The sequence below is a fragment of the Balaenoptera physalus genome, assembly GCF_965194825.1.
Source record: "Balaenoptera physalus genome assembly, chromosome: 7".
NCBI lineage: Eukaryota > Metazoa > Chordata > Mammalia > Artiodactyla > Balaenopteridae > Balaenoptera > Balaenoptera physalus.
Genome location: NC_138886.1, coordinates 113,940,349 through 113,960,486, shown reverse-complemented (window position 1 = coordinate 113,960,486; position 20,138 = coordinate 113,940,349). Strand labels below are relative to the sequence as shown.

The following is a 20,138-nucleotide window of genomic DNA, read 5'->3' as shown; positions in this document are numbered from 1 at the left end:
CTTCATTGCGGCGTGCGGGCTCTCCGTCGTGGCACGTGGGCTTCTCTCTAGTTGCGGCACGGGCTGTAGAGCTCGCGGGCTCAGTAGTTGCGGCACGTGGGCTCTCTAGTTGTGGTGTGTGGGCTCCAGAGCACGTGGGCTTAGTTGCACCACGGCATGTGGGATCTTAGCTCCCCAACCAGAGATCAAACCCGAGTCCTCTGCATTGGAAGGTGGATTCTTAACCACTGGACCACCAGGGAAGTCCCTTGTGTGGATTTGTTTTTACTTTTGCCAACCTCATAAACATTAGATAGGATCTAGGATTGAGGTGTTGCCAGTGGAATTTAGCCATCATCATTGCTTATAAGGATAGGAAAAGGCAAGAGTTGGTTGAAGGGCATCAGAGAAGTATGACTCAGAATGGAGTTTGAGTTCTGGATCTACCATTACCAACTGTGTGCCTTTGGAAAGTTTACCTGACTTCCATGAGCTTCAGTTTCCTTTTCTGAAAAATCAAGGTGGGAACACCATAATATAGATCTTGTCAGATTGCTATTGGTATAAATGAGTTATTTATGTAAAATGCGTGGTACATGGTAGGTACTTAGTAGATGGTAGCTGCTATTATTCCTTGATTCGTTTATTCTGATCAACTTTCTTCATAAGAATTTTATTCATTGAAATACGTCATATTTTAAGTAATTTTTTTCCGACAACACTGGTCTATGCTAGAAACTCAGTAAATACTTACTGGCTAGGTTAGACATGTAGTAAACTATCATACTATGTTCCTAATAACAAATCATGCCCTTTTGCTTTTAATTGGCAATAATCTTAGGTGACTCAAGCTATAGCTCTAAGTGTAGTTTCCTAACCCTCCAGATAGCAAGTACAAGATGTTTATTTCAGGGATTGTGGGTTTCCTCTAAAGAGCATCAATTTGCATAACATTGCGCGGAGTTGGTTTCCTTGTTCTGAGCAAAGAGCTATTATTATAGTCAAAGGAACTTTGTGGTCAAGGTCTTTGAACACGTGGAAGGTGTAAATAATGCAGAGACAGCTAGGACAGTGTTCATGGAAATATGAGAAGTGAACAGAGAATTTAGTTTTTGGATCTTTTCATTGATGATAAATAGCATTTGTAAGCATTATTATTTCTTATAGTGTGTTGGATCCTTTGCAAGGGTTTTACCTACAGGTTCAGCAAAAATACTTACAATAGAAAATATAAGCACCATGATTATATTAGAATTTTCAGAAGAGGAGTGAGGCAGGAAGGCGTTGTATGACTTCCCAACATCACACAGTTAGTAAGTGGCAGAGCTGGGGTTTGAACTCAGGTTTGAGTGAGCTCATGTCTCCAAAGCCAGATACACTCCGTGTATCACTAGATACACTGCTTCTTATTGCCTTGTAAGATTTCTTTAAAAAAAAAAAAAAAAATTTATTTATTTATTTATTTATTTATTTGGCTGCCCTGGGTCTTAGTTGTGGCACACAGGATCTTTGTTGCTGCATGCGGGACCTTTAGTTGTGGCATGAGGGATCTTTTAGTTGCAGCATGTGAACTCTTAGCTGTGGCATGTGGGATCTAGTTCCTTGATCAGGGATCGAACCCGGGCCCCCTGCATTGGGAGCACAGAGTCTTAGCCACTGGACCACTAGGGAAGTCCCCTGCCTTGTAAGATTTCACAGAAGAGTTTCTTCTTGATCTTTAAACATTTGAAAACATATAATTGATTTTTTTAAAAAAAGTAAAAAAGAAAATAAAAAATATAATTAGTAAATTCAGATTAGAGCAAAACTGTAGGCATTCAACAATTATTGATTGGTATCTAACATATGCAGCCCTGGCAAGATGCCTGATAAGGGAAGGATAAGTATGACTTGCTCTTCTTTTAAGGAATCACATTCTGGAGTTAGGGAAACCCATACACAGCTGAGTATATTACATTTGTTAATGCATTCAACAACTATTTGTTGAATGCCCTCTGTGGGTGTCAGGATAGTGTTGACCTTAAGAAAACAATGATGAACAAAAGAAAATTTGGTCCCAGGCTTCATGGGGCTTCTTGGTCTATCAGGGTTATTATGAACTGGTCTAAGGCGTTTGGGTCGCTTATAATCAGACATCAGTAACCTCCTACAATTAGAGCTAGGTGAGAACTTGTAGGCCTTCTTCCTCATCCCACACTACCATGGGGTAGGTCAACCACGAAGTTCTGACGAATTCTGCCTCAGATCTATTAGTGCAGGCACAGCATTAATCATACAGCTTGTTCCTGTGAGCTCCATGAAGTCACAGCTCTCAGACAGGCGCTTTGCCCAAAAGTTTCCCTTGAGACAAAGGTAGCAGGATTCAGTACCCTCTGCTTAGAATTATGTGGCAGAGCCTGAATTCAGGTCTGGCTAGAGCCCTAGGCCAAGAACCCTACCCCAATGGCACAGGATGCCAGGTTTGTTAAAGGCTTAGACTTTGTTCTCCCAAGAATGGAGGTACCTGTGTAAGATTTCTAGTCAGTCTGAATAGTTTTAACACTACGCATTTTACCAGTTAAAAATTATTTCTGACATTCCTTGTGCTGAATAATGAACTGTGTAGTGTTGATCAGAAGGAAAGACAGCTGAACCTATTTTTGCATGAACCCCTTTGGCAGTCTGATAAAGTCTGTAGACCCTTCTCAGAATAATCTTTCAAAAGCATAAAATGCAAAGGATGACAAAAGAAACCAAATATAATGAGGGACTTCCCTGGTGGTCCAGTGGCTAAGACTCCACGCTTCTAATGCAGGGGGCCTGGCTTCGATCCCTGGTCAGGGAACTAGATCCCGAAAGCCACAACTAAGAGCCTGCATGCTGCAACAAAGATCCCGTGTGCTGCAACTAGGACCTGGCGCAGCCAAGTGAATGACAGAATGAATGAATGAATGAATAAATAAATAAATATTTTAAAAAAGAAACCAAATGTAATGAAATATAGTTCCAGAAATATTTTTAAAGATGTGTGATAAAGTAATATGTGCTTCTTTATTATTGTATTAACTAATAAGATCTAGTATTGGGAGTAATTAATTTCAAAGTTGTGATGAATATAAATGCAACATATTTGCAACAGTTGTAATGTGATAAGAAGATAGCTGTGGACTTCCCTGGTGGTGCAGTGGTTAAGAATCCGCCTGCCAATGCAGGGGACACGGGTTCGAGCCCTGGTCCGGGAAGATGCCACATGCCGCGGAGCAACTAAGCCCAGGCGCCACAACTACTGAGCCTGTGCTCTAGAGCCTGCGAGTCACGACTACTGAGCCTGCGTGCCATAACTCCTGAAGCCCGCGTGCCTAGAGCCTGTGGTCTGCAACAAGAGAAGCCACCACAATGAGAAGCCTGTGCACCACAGCGAAGAGTAACCCCCGCTCAACACAACTAGAGAAAGCCCATGTGCAGCAACGAAGACCCAATGCAGCCAAAAATTAAAAAAAAAACAAAACAAAACTGTGATTTCTATTGGTGACGAAGTCACTGCTAATACTGTAATTTATTGCCCACATTAATAATTGAGGGTAATTGGTAAATTGCAGTTAGAAGTTAGTGAAAAATAAAAGTGTAACTTTTCCCCCCATCCATCTTCATAGATTCCTGTTCATTCTATTGGGGTTAAGAATCTCTAGAGTGCACATTCTTTTTCTTTTTAAATAGAGAAGTAGCCTAATTTATTTTAATTTTTAAAAAAATTTTTTGGCTGCTTGGCTTGCAGAATCTTAGTTCCTTGACCAGGGATTGAACCCGGGCCCTTGGCAGTGAAAGCTCAGTCCTAACCACTGGACTGCCAGGGAATTCCCTAGGGTATGCATTCTTGATTAGAATCCTTTGTATGTTAACCCTGGAGTGTATATTTGTGATTAGGATACCAAATGTTAAGAAATTAGCCCCACATGTGGATTAAAACTTAGCACTTGCCTTTATGGCTATTTTTCTTTTCTTTTCTTTTTTTTCCCAAATAATTTAGTAGGGTTGATGAGACTGTACAGATAACAAATAGAGTGTGTGAAAAGTTCCATAGGAGAGAGCTATGAAGTGCTATGGCATTATGCAGAAGTGTTTTCAAATAGAGACAAAAGAGTCTTGTCTAAAACAAAGATGGTATGATAAGAGGATCTAGATAGACATGAATGCAGTGATATAGTGTTAGAAAAAAGTGGGGAGAAGGAGTGAAAGTTTCAATTACTATAATTCTTTAAGGTTGAAAAAGACATCACAGAAAAATAGGATTAGGGCTTTGTTCTGTCTGGCTCAGAAATAAAGATATTTCAGATATAGAGAATAGCATGACGGTAGGAGTAGAGGGTGGGAAAGCATGGAAGGTTCTTCTGCATGTGAGTGACATAATTGTCCAGCCACGGTTATAAGCCGTGTATACATGTTATTTAATCCTCACAGCAGTCTTATTATTATTTGCACTTTTTGCAGATGGAGGAACAGGCATGGTAAGATAAAGTGTCTTGCTCAGAGTCAAAACTAGGCCTGTCTGGCTCCGCTGGACTCAAAATGACTCCATACAAGATTACACTGGTGACAGTGTGGAGGGTAGATTAGGCGGGAGCACGAGTGGAGATAGGAAAACCAGGTCAGAGACTGTTAACATGATACTGGCAAGAGATGGTAAAGGTGACCTGAACGCTGTGTGTTAAAGAACTGATGAAAAGAATTTTCCAGCTTGGAAATCTGCACATTTATGTTCTCAAGTCAGACAACACCCACAAAATAGGAAATGAAAGTGCAGTGTTTCTGAGTAGAGATTTTTTACCAGCCAGTTTATGTGCATGGCTGGATGAATGCCTGCATTACAAGTATCTCTCCTGAGTGTAGAATATTCATTATGGGCAGGATTTTATTGTAATCACCAGTTAGTGTTTACGTGGGAACCCCGCGTAGCCACTTGTCCAGATAGGATCACCAGTGGAATGATTTGCAAATGTTACGTTGTGTGGTGACTAAGCTTACAGGTGTAAAAGGTACTTACACCTTGTCAGAGCAAAGGAAGCATTCAGAATCTGGCTCATTTCCTAGCAGTCAGTTCGAGAAAACTCAGAGAAGTGGGAGGGAAAGCTTTAGGTCAAGGGCAGACTGACAGTATGTTCAGGGTCTGGAGTAGGACTGATTAATCTTTGAGGTGAAATACAGCAAACACCCCACTCAGTCCTGACTTTCCTAGGCCCAGGAAAAGAGGTTTCTGGCAGTGTAGTGAGTTCTCCAATAAATGGATTCAAGAGAGCTTCAAAAGTGTGAACTTCACATGACTGCCTGGTAGATAAATAACCGGGGTGCATAGTTCTCTACCTAATAGATGATCAGAGCTAAATGGGAGTTTATAAAACATACCTAATCCACGTTCTGCATTTACAGAGAAGCTAAGTCGATTGGTTCCTGGTCACAAAGCTTTCTGTTGACTGAGTCCAGATTCAGCTGGTGGCCTCATCGATTTGACAGATGTGTCTTAGGAATCTGTGGGCGGGCTTCCCTCACCCACACAATCCTTCTAGCCCTTTCTTCACTTTCACAGGCCCCAGAGAGATCCCTCTTTATCTCAAACTCCCTGATATTTCTGGTCAGAAGTATCGTTGATTTTTTTAAAAAATATCTTTATTGGAGTATAATTGCCTTACAATGTTGTGTTAGTTTCTGCCGTATAACAAAGTGAATAGTTTCTGCTGTATAACAAAGTGAATCAGCTATATGTATACATATATCCCCATATCTGCTCCCTCTTGCGTCTCCCTCCCACCCTCCCTATCCCACCCCTCTAGGTGGTCACAAAGCACCGAGCTGATCTCCCTGTGCTATGCGACTGCTTCCCAGTAGCTATCTATTTTACATTTGGTAGTGTATATATGTCAGTGCTACTCTCTCACTTCGTCCCAGCTTCCCCTTCCCCCCACTTGTGTGCTCAAGTCCGTTCTCTACGTCTGCGTCTTTATTCTTGCCCTGCCACTAGGTTTCATCAGTACCGTTTTTTTTTAGATTCCATGTGTTAGCATACAGTTGATTTGTTTTTAATCTGCTGTAAAGCAATGAGGATTTTCAGGTCAGTCAAGACCAAATGTTAACATTTTCAACCTCATAGTCACTCAGATATGTTCTCCTCTACATTCCCATTTTTCACTTTCATATTTTCATTTTTCACTTTCATGTTGACAGACTAATGGTATGATTTAAACTACGGTTTCTTAATATAAAACTTCTGTTTAATTGTTAGTTGCAGTTATCAAATTATAGATTTCCAGGCTGGAAAATAGAAACAGTTATTTTTTATTCTTAATACTCATCCCTAGGATGAGGCATTAATTGCAAGGCAAAGTACTTTCAAACAGCCAAAGCAGGAAAATAGGAATTGTTCTTTTAGGATGCATTGGCTAAATGCACAGATAAAATTTTTATGCCATTTCTTTCAGGTTTTTGATGTACCTTATTCAATAAGGATTGAGTAAGGTAGCTGAAACCTATTTTAATTAAATCATATCATGAAGTATTTGTTTCAGTTATAGTCAATCCTCATCTCATTTTAAGCTATAAAATATTTAATATTTTCTACCAACTGTTAACAGAAACATTTTATGTCAACTGCTAGCACGGTTTACAGTTCTGTATACAGTCAGCCCTTCGTATCCACAGGTTCCACTTCTGGGGATTCAAACAACTGCGGATCAAAGAAAAAAAAATTTCAGAAAGTTCCAAAAAAAGCAAAACTTGAATTTCCTGTGAGGCAACTATTTACATAGCACTTACATTGTATTTACAACTATTTCCATAGCATTTATATTGTATTGGGTTGGCCAAAAAGTGCCTTCGGTTTTTAAGTGAAAATAAGACACAGTTTTCATTTTCACCAAGAACTTTATTTTTTAAATTTTATATTAAAAATTAAAAAAGAATTTTTCAGTTTTGGCTGCGTTGGGTCTTCATTGCTGTGCATGGGCTTTCTCTGCGTCAAGCAGGGGGTCCTCTTCGTTGCGGTGCGCTGGCTTCTCATTGCGGTGGCTTCTCTTGTTGCAGAGCATGGGCTCTAGGCGTGAGGGCTGCAGTAGTTGTGGCACGTGGGCTCACTAGTTGTGGCTCGCGGGCTCTAGGGTGCAGGCTCAGTAGTTGTGGCTCACAGGCTTAGTTGCCCCGCAGCATGTGGGATCTTCCCTAACCAGGGCTCGAACCCGTGTCCCCTTCATTGGCAGGCGGATTCTTAACCACTGCACCACCAGGGAAGTCCTCACCAAGAACTTTATTATTTATTTATTTATTTATTTATTTTGGCTGCGTTGGGTCTTCGTTGCTGTGCGCAGGCTTTCTCTAGTTGTGGCGAGCAGGGCCTACTCTTCATTGAGGTGTGGGGGCTTCTCATTGCGGTGGCTTGTCTTGTTGCAGAGCATGGGCTCTAGGCTCGTGGGCTTCAGTAGTTGTGGCTCGTGGTGTCTAGAGCGCAGGTTCAGTAGTTGTGGCGCACGGGTTTAGTTGCTCCGCAGCATGTGGGATCTTCCTAGACCAGGGCTTGAACCTGTGTCCCCTGCACTAGCAGGCAGATTCTTAACCACTGCGCCACCAGGGAAGCCCCACCAAGAACTTTATTGAACAACATATTCACCCTTCTGTTCCACTACCTTCTGCCATACTCCTTGTTTTGTAAATAGCTTCTAGTTTAGTTACACATTAAATTTTATTATTACAGGTCAGTTAATAAGAAACAACATATTGATCCATCTTGTCTTTTATCCATTTTAAATTACTAGATGTATATAATTTTAATCCTTGCTTAATACTTTTAGTAATCTATCTTACAAAATGTATTTTATAAAATAGACCTTCTTGAAATGAGTGTTAAAACTTTTATTTGAATTTAAAAATGAGGTTAGGTTATTTTGTACAGAAAATGTGTTCGATTTACCTGATTATTTTGATAATAAGATAATAAAGGTTTGATAAGATATGTAAGACAGTGATTTGATAATAAAGCTACATTCTAGTTAGTTTATAGGGCAGACTTTTCCATAAATTGAATCAGCTAAATATGCAGCTTCAGTGTTTTGATGAAAATGTATCTAAAGCACATCATAAGATGAAATAATTTTATCAAATAGTATTTTTGTCAAAGGTATAATGAAGTTAAAAAGATTTGATTTTCTCAACCCTTTCTGCGTTTTAGAGGTTAAGCAAAGTTCCAGTAAGTGAAACAATAGCAGGTGTGATTAACTTGATAAGTTATGAGGAAGTCTTTGGCATCTAACCAAGAAACTGAAAAAATGAGCAGGCACTCTGTGACCTGGGTCACAACTCCTTTTGCAAGTCAGGTAGTTTTCAGTTTTTGCTTTCATGAGACCTAACTGATTCATTAACTTATAGATCCTTAAATATAATATTTGATGTTAAGTTATTATGTGATTTGTTTTTTTTTGGCATGTACCATGGCAGGAGTGCAAAGATTTGAGTGATGTTACTATAACAAACCTCCTTCCAGTCCAATCCTCTTACATATTTGAGCAAGGTTTTCAGTGCTTTACTTCTGTACAAAAGAAAATAGGAATAGAATTAACACTCAGTGCCGACTCATTTTAGTAGTAAGATACAGTCATCCCATGGACTTGTTTCATTATAAGATGCTTTTCCCTTGCAATTTTTACTTGCTGTGTTTATCAAAACTTGTAATATATTTGTTTTGTTCTGATCAGTCGTGTGCTGCTAATAATTGATAGCTCAATGCAGAAGAAGAGTAACCAGAGAAATTTAAAATTTTAACTTGTATGGATATTTTTGCAGAAAAGAATGATAGAGTGGTTAACAAAAGACTTTACATTGGGATAAAATACTTTGCGGAAAGTGGAATGGAATTTAGAGGCCGAGTGTTTTTTTTTGTTTTTTGTTTTTTTAATTTCTTTGCCTTCAAATTCTCAAGTCAGTTTAGATGCTGGGCAGATGACCTCACATCACTGGGTGAGTTCATGGGAAAGAAGTAAAGGTATGAAATTACTGACTACCGAAGGAGCGTTTTTTCATTAAAACAAAAATAGTGGATTGTATCAGCAATAAAATATCAGTATCTAAATTTACAAAAATGTATGGTACTTGGATTCCAATGAATATATTTAAGGAATTCTATTTTAAAATATAATATTTCAGGAATTATATTCTTTACAGCTATTTAAACTCATGTTTGAAAAATTTTATATGACAACTTAAAAATGTATGAGGCGGTTTTTGGGGGATACATGATCAAAAAAATCTTGAAGATTACTCCAGCTATGTGCATACCTAGATTTATTAATCTTAGGCATATATTCATTGACTCCCTGATGAAGATTTTAGCTTAGATGTACCAGCTTTTTACCTCTTCTCCTACTGCTTGCTTTTTATATTTTTGTAATTTCTTCTTTGGTCATTTCTGTGGTATTTTTACAGAACATATTGAAACCTGTATTTCTTATTAAATCAGCTTTAAACATTGTCTCTTCACTCCTTCTTTACCAAGATGAGACCATGCCCTTCCCCCTTTCTATGCCCTTTTGTAACCCACTTGCTTTATTCATAAGTTGACATTATTTTATATGTATTATGTATCCATCCATCCATCTATCTATCCATCCATCCAGTTATCTGTCTATCCCTCTGTGTCAGTGCTAGACCGAATGGTGTGTTAGGTTTGCTTGTCCTTCTCTGGGTTCACCTATCACAACCCATAGACTATTTGATGGAGTGTATTCTAGCATAAAGTTTAAATAAATTCTCTTCTCAAATTCCATCAATTACATCAGATTGTACCACATTTTAGACCATGACTCACTTGAATAATTTTTTATTTTTCCTGCAATTTTGTTTACTTTTTAATTGTCTTTAGCATATTCTTAAATTTTTCTCTTTCAAATTATTAGGATACCATTCTGTTAATTTTCTCCAAAGATCTCTGTCTCAGAGCCTTCTGTCTTGTGGTTGCTCTCTAGACCTGCTCCTATATAACTATTATCTGCAATTCAGGGAGGAAGAATTAACATTTTCTGGCTCTTTTACATTTTTAGATCATGGTTTCTTAAGGAAACTGGTAGTTTAGAGTCTAATGTGTAACAATACAGGAAGGACAAGATGTTGACAGAGAATATACATAGGAAAAGTGGTATCTGGAGGTCTGAGGAGAGGCTTAGAAGGAGAGATTTTAAACAGGATGTAGTCATGGTTAACCTAACTCCTAGTGTCTCATTTCAGTAAACATTCATCGAATGCCTACAATCTGGCGGGCACAGGGCTGAATTTAGGTGCTGAGATGCCCAGATGGAGGAGCTGGGGTGGCGGCGGCCGGCTGCCAGTGCACCTGTAAGCAGTTGATACAATGTAGTGCATGTTATAAGGAAACGTGTTCAAGTAATTCTGGGAACCTTATGTTTTCATCTTTAATGCTGTAATTCTCTTATGCCTTCCGATAAGCACGATATAACTGTGCTGATAAAGTCCCAAGGCGCAAGGGGTGTTTCAGATAGGAAACAGTTTAAGAAGGTCAAGGGGGATTCAGTGGATAGCCATGAAAGAGAGGGAGAGGGGAGTGGTGGTATTAGAAAAAGCCACCAAACTTTACCATTTATTATTAGTGAGTGATAGGTCCAAATAATACAGCAAAGTGTAATGAACCGTCTTGGGGGGATGTGCCTCGACAGCCCTCTGCCCTGGAAAAAATCATACTGTTGTAAATGAATTTTGGTGGAGATCTTAAACTGGGCACCTTAGTGCTTTATCTCCTCTGGACCAGCCCTTATTCTGGAGTTTTCTCCAGACTAGTTCACCGAAGAGTAGAATAAGACATTTGCATCATCTTGCCTCCGTAGCCAAAGGCTCTCTCTTACTTTTGAGCTTCTCTCTGTTGAGATTTTAGGAAATCCATACACAATACTCCCTTTCCCCCCGCCCACCCCAATTCTGAACTGAAGTAGTCATGGGGATCAGTAAGATAGAGACAGGAAGTACACAAATCAAAGATAAAACACTAACAACTGGTACTTATTATGTGTCAGGCCCTGTTCTAATCTCCATAGCAACCCTATGACATAGGTTCTCTTATTATCTACATTTTACAGATAAGGGAAACTGGAGCACGGAGAGGTTAGGTTAGGTTAAGTTAGTTACCCAAGTCACACAGTAAATGGTGGAGCTGGGATTTAAAATCGGGCAGTTTGCTTCCAGAGCCCAGCCTCTTACCACTGTGTTTTCCTGCATCTCATTTCACCTCTGATACTGAGAGAGCTCTTGGAGAAAAGGGCTTTAGGACTGTTGGCCAAGTGGGCCTCCTGATACCTCCCCTGTGCATTACAGACTTGGCCAGGCCCGCAGGCCACTGCAGGCCTCCCCTGTGGTGTGGACGTGCAGAGCCCACGTACCGGTTCCTTCTCCTGAATGCTGCTAACTCGATCGTTCACCCTTCCTCTCCTTAGGAGGACAGAGCGAGTGGCTTAGAGGCCTCAGGAGTGTTCTTTGGAGTTCTTCCACATGGAAACACAGGGATGAGGGGTAAAATATTCTCTCCTTAGCACTCTTGGTTCAGTTAAGACCAGATCTTTTGGGAAGTTAGCGTAGGTTGGGCAAGAGCTGAAGAAAGGACAGCCTTCCCCCAAACAAGATTTAACCTAAGCACCTGAGGGTCACATAGCTTCAGCTCTGTGTCACTGTGTGTGTGTGTGTGTGTGTATATATATATTTTTTTTTTTTTAATTTAATTTTTTATTTTTGGCTGTGTTGGGTCTTTTTTGCTGCGCGCGAGCTTTCTCTAGTTGCGGCGAGTGGGGGCTATACTCTTTGTTGCGGTGCGCGGGCTTATCATTGCAGTGGCTTCTCTTGTTGCAGAGCACGGGCTCTAGGTGCGCGGGCTTCAGTAGTTGTGGCACGGGGGCTCAGTAGTTGTGGCTCACGGGCTCTAGAGCGCAGGCTCAGTAGTTGTGGCGCACGGGCTTAGTTGCCCCGCGGCATGTGGGATCTTCCTGGACCAGGGCTCGAACCCGTGTCCCCTGCATTGGCAAGCGGATTCTTAACCACTGCGCCACCAGGGAAGTCCCGCTGTATATATTTATCCACAATAGGTTTCCCTCGTTTAGATCCCAGTTTCATATGCTGCCTACTTTATCTGAAGGCAAGGAAAAAAACAACAGACACCCCCCCGTCCCCGCCCCCCGCAAAATCAGGTCATTTCAAATAAGCATCCTTCCTCAAGTTTCCTGAAACATGCAAAGTTGACTTTAACTTGTTCTCCCACATCACTTGCCATGGAGAGAGGGAGGCAGAATGGCACAGTAGAAAGAGCATAGTTTTAGAATGAGAAACTTAGGTTTGAATCCCAACTTTGCCACTGACCAAATTAATTAACCTCTCTGTGCTATTCTTTCCCTATTACTCTGTAAAATAGAGAGTGTAGGACCTACCAGTAGGGCTTGTTGTGAAGCTTAGAACTAAAGTGTATTAGGTAATTGACACACAGTAACAAAAGATAGCTTCTCTTGTAATAAAGATATGAAAAAATACAGACTTAGACTTGTGGAATGCTTTAAAATAATTTCAGCAGTTTTATACAAGCAAGTTTCTTAGGCAAGTCTCTTTTACACTACTGGGAAATGGTAATACTGGTTAATATTTGGGTATCCTGTTTGGTTATTGCAGGCACACTCATGTATGAAGGTGAGTGTACAAAACTAATTTGCAAGTATACCTCCTGTATGCAGTATTTGTTACCTATATGTTGTATGCAGATTGTCTTTTAAATTTAAGAGTTCATATCTTCATTTGCTTTTTTATTTCCAAGAGTCTAAATTTGCATTCAAAAACTTCCAGTGCTTTTTTCTTTGTCCTTCAAACTAATGCATTAAAAGATTGCTGCTGCTTTCTTCACAACGTTTTAGTTTAGTTGAAGAATACCCTAAGTTCTGAAGCCATACTGCTTCTTAAGAGTTAGTTGGTTGTATCTTGGGACATGAAATAACCAAAGGATGTAGGTGCCTTTTTTTTTTTCTTCTCTAAGCCATTTCCCGTGTCAAGTGTCATCCCCTCCCCCACTCCACGTTGCACAAAACTTGATGTATTTTGCTTGTTTGTTAGGTAGGCTTGACAAGTCTTTTCTACCTGCGTCCCCTTTCCCCACGTACCACTTGGTCTACTTGGGGATCAGAGCGTATTTCCTTGAGGTTTGTTTGCCTATTCAGGAAACCAGACTTTATGAAAGAGAGAAAGAAACAGAAGCACGGAAAACTAATACAGAGAAGGGTGAGCCACTACACAGAATTTACTTTAGCAGCTTGCCCCTGGGAAGAAATCTCAGTATTGATGATCTCACAAGACCTGCATGTTTCTGATTGTGTCCCTTCAGCAGAGTATTGCTTCTGCCGTGGTTTGAATCTTCAATCCAATATTTAATCATCGACTTGAGCAAGTTGCGTAATCTTCTGAGCCTCAGTTTCCTCACTTGTAAAATGAGGATGATAACGGGATCTGTCCTTTAGGGTTGTCGTGAGGATTCAAGACAATAATACATGGAATGCATAGTGTGGACCTGGTAAGAGCACAAACATGTATCGAGTCTGGATTTGAACCCACATCTGCCTAGTTCCCAAGCCACGTTCTTTCCCTACCACATAGGATATTGCGTGGCGTGAAGTAGATTATGTAGGTGGTAGCCTGGGTCCTGAAGTAGCAGAGAGGTTTGATGAGGTTAAGTGACCACCGGGATCACAAAGCTAAAGCAAGGCAGAAGGGAAACTGAACGAAGGGTTTCTAACTGCTAGTGTGGAGTAGTTTTCCCTGCAGCATCATGCCATGAAGACAACGTCTTCAATATCTAATGGTTTGTTATCTTATCAACTATATTGCAAGCTTCTTGGGGATTTCAACTGTTAAGTCCATGGTGCCATCTGATTATAGGCCTGGAATAGTTAGAAACTCAAGACGTAATGCAATAAGAATGACTTTGGCATAATGACTCAAGTGTATGTGTTGAATCATCCAGTGTGGACATTGGTAATTAAATAAAATTTACTAAAATAAAATCTAACATACTGAGCCTGGTCCTAAAAAGATTGACCTGAATTTCAAATGGGTAGTTTTGCACATACAGATCATAAAACAAGTAGTAAATGTGAAGTTAAATGTATGCTGACTGTAAGACCCAAAAGTTTTACTCTTAGGTGTCCAAGGGAGATAAAAATGAATGTCTACACAAAAACCATGAAGAAAATCAGAAGTGGTTAAAGAGGTAAAAGCAATGAATGAAGTAATAGTTAGAAATGATACAGAGAAATAAATATGAATGAAAATAAGGAAAAAGTATGGATTTGATCAGGAGTTTGTCAATCCTTATAATACTTTAAAAATAGGGATAGAAACTAGATGGTGAGAATTTTTTGTTCTTTAGAATGAAATACAAGCACATCTTAAAAGGCTCTCAGCCTCATTGGTCATTATGGAGATGCAAGTTAAAATCTCAGTGAGATGCCACTTCACATCCACTTGAATGGCTATATATGTAAGGCAGACAGTGCTAAGTGACGGTGAAGGTATCGAGCACCTGTGACTCTCACATGTTGATGGTGGACATGTAACCCGGTACACACATTTAGGAAAACAGTTTGTTTCCTATAAAGGTAGATATACACTAACCCTATGACCCAACAGTTCTTCTCTTAGGTATCTATACTTGCATAGATATATAGAAATAAAAATAAATGTCTACATAAAGACTTGTTCTTGAATGTTCATAGCAGCACTATTCATAATAGCCCCAAACTGGAAACAATCTAAATGCCTATCAACTACTGAGTGGATAAACAAAGTACTATTCACCCAGAATAAAAAGGAACAGGGAACTGATAACATGCTACAGCACGGATGAACCTCAAAACATGCCTGAGTGAAAGACACCAGATGCAAAAGACCACATATTGTATGATTCCATTTATAGGAAATGCCCACAGAAGAAGATGGACAGAAAGCAGATCATTGTTTGTTCGGGGCTGGGGGAAGGACCTGGGGTTGAGTGCAGTCAGGCTTGAGGGAACTTTTTGGAGTGATGGAAATGTTCTCAAACTAGATTGCATGGGGGATGGGGGGTGCACAATTCTATACATTTCCTAAAAGTCATTGAATTGTTCACTTAAAATGGATGATTTTATGGTATATAAATTATATGTCAATAAAATTGTTAAAACTACATAAACATATTTAGAATATATTAGATTATTTATATCTTTAAAACTATTATTTTTTAAAGACATCAGAATTGGTAACTTTTGGGGCTTCCCTGGTGGCGCAGTGGTTGAGAGTCTGCCTGCCAATGCAGGGGACACGGGTTCGAGCCCTGGTCTGGGAAGATCCCACATGCCGCGGAGCGGCTAGGCCAGTGAGCCACAATTGCTGAGCCTGCGCGTCTGGAGCCTGTGCTCCACAACAAGAGAGGCCACGACAGTGAGAGGCCCGCGCACCGCGATGAGGAGTGGCCCCCACTTGCCACAGCTAGAGAAAGCCCTCGCACAGAAATGAAGACCCAACACAGCCATAAAATAAAATAAATAAATAAATAAAATAAAATTAAAAAAAAAAAAAAGAATTGGTAACTTTTAAGAAAATGCCAAGGTTTAACTGAACACTCAGTCCTCTGTGATTTATTTAGTACTCAAATCCTCTTCCAGTCTTCCTTCAGCAGCCAGTTGGTGGTCAGTTTTTCCTTCAGTTAACCAATTGGCTAGTTAGTTCACACAAAGTATAAAGTAACCGGGGTGACTGTGCAGTTGCTTGTAGTTTAAGGAGTCCTTTCTGTCGACAATACAGGGATTTCTGGTTTTGCTGTTCCAGGCATATTTGGTTCCTCAAAATATCTATTTCTACTGCTTTTTTCTTAGGCTGTAAAATGTTACCACTTCCTGCTAGTGCCCTCAACTTAATCCTTAATCCTTTTCCTCTTTCCATGTCTTCACTCTTTTCTTCATTCCACAAATGACCAAGGCTTTTGTTAGTTTATTTTACTTTCTCTGTTATTCCTTTGCCTATTAAAATAAACATTTACAAACATGGAAATGATGGAAGCATGGTTTATTTTGGGTGACATAAAGCCTTTCTTTTGGGAAATGTTATGAGCTAAACAAACACAATCCCTGCTTACAAAAAAAAGAAAGAAGAAGAAGAAAAAGGCTTCCATAATTGTATAGTGAAGAATAGGTGTCTTTTTTCCTTTCAAATTTCAGGTTTTACTTTTAGTAGAAAAATGGTAGAATATTTGGGTCTGTGACATGTAGCAGTTAAATCCAAGTTAGTTTTTGGGAGAAGAGATTAATATTAATAGTGTAATTTAAATTGATTAAAAATACAATTTCAAATTTGATTTGGAAGCTTACAGTGAAAATATTCTGTTCTTGTGACACTTATTTTTGTAAATTTTCTAAGTAATTTCCAAATATCTTATTTCTTTATAATGTTTTTTTTTTTTTTTAAATTATTATTTATTTATTTATTTGGCTGTGTTGGGTCTTCGTTTCTGTGCGAGGGCTTCCTCTAGTTGAGGCGAGCGGGGGCCACTCTTCATCGCGATGCGCGGGCCTCTCACTGTCGCGGCCTCTCTCGTTGCGGAGCACAGGCTCCAGACGCACAGGCTCAGTAGTTGTGGCTCACGGGCCTAGTTGCTCCGCGGCATGTGGGATCTTCCCAGACCAGGGCTCGAACCCGTGTCCCATGCATTAGCAGGCAGATTCTCAACCACTGCGCCATCAGGGAAGCCCCCAAATATCTTATTTCTAATTGCTTTATTCTCTGACATATTTAGCATTATTTTATTATCTTTTATTTCTTTTTTTAAAAAATAAATTTATTTTTTAATTTATTTATGGCTGCGTTTGGGTCTTTGTTGCTGCACGTGGGCTTTCTCTAGTTGCAGTGAGCGGGGGCTACTCTTCATTGCGGTGCGTGGGCTTTTCATTGCGGTGGCTTCTCTTGTTGTGGAGCATGGGCTCTAGGTGTACGGGCTTCAGTAATTGTGGTTCATGGTATCAGTAGTTGTGGCACACGGGCTTAGTTGCTCCGTGGCATGTGGGATCTTCCCAGACCAGGCATCAAACTGGTGTCCCCTGCATTGGCAGGCGGATTCTTAACCACTGCACCACCGGGGAAGCCCTATTTTTTATTTTTTAAAATATTTATTCATTTATGTAAGTATGTATGTATGTTGCACCGGGTCTCAGTTGTGGCATGCGGACTCTTAGTTGCGGCATGTGGACTCTTAGTTGCGGCACGTGGACTTCTTCTTAGTTGCGGCATGCGTGCGGGATCTAGTTCCCCGACCAGGGATCAAACCCGGGCCCCTTGCATTGGGAGCATGGAGTCTTACCCACTGGACCACCGAGGAAGTCCCAGCATTATTTTAATATTTAATTATCTTTTTAGCACTTCCCTCCAAGGCTGCCGTAGATTATAAAGTTTTTTTTAATGAAGAACAGGAGCGTTGTGATTCATTAGTGATGTTCGCCATAGCTTGAAATGGGGAAGTGATTGTCTGAGTGCCTTGTGTTTGCCCCCAGCAGCTTGAATGTAGGCTTTGGATCAGGCACACACCAGTTTGAATCTTAATTCCACCTCCACTAGCTGTGTTAATTTCAGAATGCTAAGTAACTCAGGTGTAAAATGAGGATATCTCATAGGGTTATTACTATGATGAATATAAAGTACTTAATGTAGTGCTTGGTGCTCAGTTATTAGTCCATGAAAATAACTCTATGCTAAGCTTGTACCCCCAGGATTCCAAGTTAGAGTAGTCCAAATCTGAGTATTTCAATAATCTATCCTAATCTCTGTGCATGCCTTGAAGTTATTTTAACATGTAATTTTTAAAATGAATGTGTATTACTCTGTTAACGTATCATGTGAAATATATTTTATTTAAAAAAACCACACAAGTGAATCAATATTGATTTAATTCTTTGGTCAGATTTAAACTTCCTTGTAGTGAAAGTGGACAGTGAATTAAAACTTACTCTGCTTGTGAGTTTGAGATGATTCGCAAATGATTGATTGAGTTAATAGTGTATTCTTTGAATGATGCTATCTCAGTATATGGTAACTTGAAATTATGGAATTTATTAAACATCTTTATAACGTTTTCTGATTGTGAAATATGCCAGTTGCGGTTCAGTGGCTGTATTCTTTGGATGTCCCTCTGTTCTCAACCAATTGTAGTTTGTGTGGGTGGAAGATTTTAATAGGAGAGAATTGTCTTTTGTCTTGATTTAAAGAAGTTTCTCGAAGGATATATATCAGAGGTAGTGACCTGAATGTTCTTACTGTTTTTTAGGCCCCCTACCCCCCCATCTTCTGGGATACTCAGCACCACTCATTTCTGACCCTTTCTGGCATTCTGTGGATGCATTTTCTGTCTTCATGTAATATATTTCATTTATAATTATCTCCTAGTTTCATTGAAGATTCAATTTGTATTTGTTTCTTGTTTGCTTTATTGTTTTGGATATGATTTTAGAGAGCAGAGATGGTGGTAGAAATGTTTTTATTCTATCAGGAATACTGTGGTTGAGAATAACATAAATGACTTAATTTAGATTGGATGTTTAAGAAAGATACATGTAGAGAAATAATACCTAAGCTGAGAAACGACAAATGAGTAGGAGTTAGCCTCAAGATTTCAAGGCAGAAAGAAAATCATGAATGAGAGCCCCGAGACTAGAAAACTGTGTACACTGGGCCAATTAGAAAAGGCCAGTGAGTGAAAGGAAGATGGTCCAAGATGTGGTTGACATAGAGGGAGGGGCCAGGTCACCTAGAGAGCTTAAACAGCATTAGCTGAGTCAGAAAGCCTTGTGTTGGACACTGATAAATGCCAGAAGACACACTCTGTCCTTCAGAAGCTTGTAGTCTAGTTGAGGAGATGACCCATTTATATTAAAAAGTTTATATAATGTGAGAGTGATGGGTAATGCATGAGCAGTAGAGAGTTTTGACTTATAGGAATGGGGGAAGGAGAACTCACTTTTGGTTGGGGTTCTTATGGAAGGCTTCTTGAGGGGGATAGAATTTGATCTGAGCTTTTCCCACATGAGTAGGGCTTGAACAAACAGAGTTGTTAGAGGGATGGCATCATCTGAGTGTCGGCGTGTGGAATGCAGGAAGGACAGTAGCTCAGTGGAGAGGAGGACTCTTCTAGGGGTGTGATGTGGGAGGTAATGCTCGAACCGTAGCTTGGGTTACCTCTGATGTCCCAGTGGTCTGCACGTGTCCCTGATAGAAGTATTGAATATAACTTGTTGAATGCTTACTGTTTGCTTTCTCATTGTACATAAAGAGCTCTACAAGTAATCCAGTGTAACTTCTCATTCCTTCTACAACATCCTCATCAAATGCTTTCCTGTTCTCTCTTCAGATAATTCCACTAATGGCGAGCTGGCTGTTTAACACAGTGCTAACTATTCTTATATTAAAGAGCTATCCCTTTTCTTTTAACTTTCTTTAGTAGATCCTACCAAAGATGGCATCATGTCTTGTTTTAGTCTCCCCTGGTCCAGGCTACATATTTCTAGTTCTTTGATTTATTCTATCAGTGGTATCATTTTTAAACCCCTCTACATCTGGAATGCTATTCTCCAAGATAGTCTACTTTATCAGTGATGCTTTTAAAATTTATTCTTCAGAATTGAATGTAGTATTCTAAATGTTGAGGAAACAGTGACCAGGGCTTTTAGTGATATTTGTACTTCTTAAAGTTAGCTAGATCAGCAAAGATTGATGAACTTCCTTTGTGAGTCTAGTCAGTGTCTAAATTTTTAGTCAGGTCAGCTTTATTCCTTATGTGGAAAAGCACATCGGGGGAGGGGTGACAAAGAAAAAATAATGATCATCACGCAGATTGTTGTTTGGTTGCTGGTACTGCCAGCTTAAGTCCGAAAAGGGAACAATATCTTTACATAGTATGGCCGTATTAGAATAAACTCTTTGTGATGTTAACACATCTGTTATAGAACGGGTTGGAGTGGGATCTTGTTAAAACAGATTCCAGATATTTCTAATTGTGAAAGTTTCAGAAACTTAAATCTTTAAAGTTAAAAGAGGTGATGATATTTGGATGTAACGTTTGATTTTGGTAGTTGACAGCAGTAATTGATTTATAG

General features: G+C 39.7%; 1 protein-coding gene across 4 annotated transcripts in view; it reads left to right on the top strand.

Annotated features, from left to right (window-relative positions):
* KIF13B (kinesin family member 13B) overlaps window positions 1-20,138 on the top strand; it is a 193,261-nt gene that overhangs the window by 36,738 nt on the left and 136,385 nt on the right. For 2 of the 4 annotated variants that reach the window (XM_082468813.1, XM_082468812.1), the window contains exon 3: window positions 10,216-10,323. The exons of the other annotated variants lie outside the window; for them this stretch is intronic. In XM_082468813.1, the coding sequence (XP_082324939.1) occupies window positions 10,216-10,323 (108 nt within the window). The remainder of the gene's footprint in view (window positions 1-10,215; window positions 10,324-20,138) is intronic. 4 annotated transcript variants of the gene reach the window in all.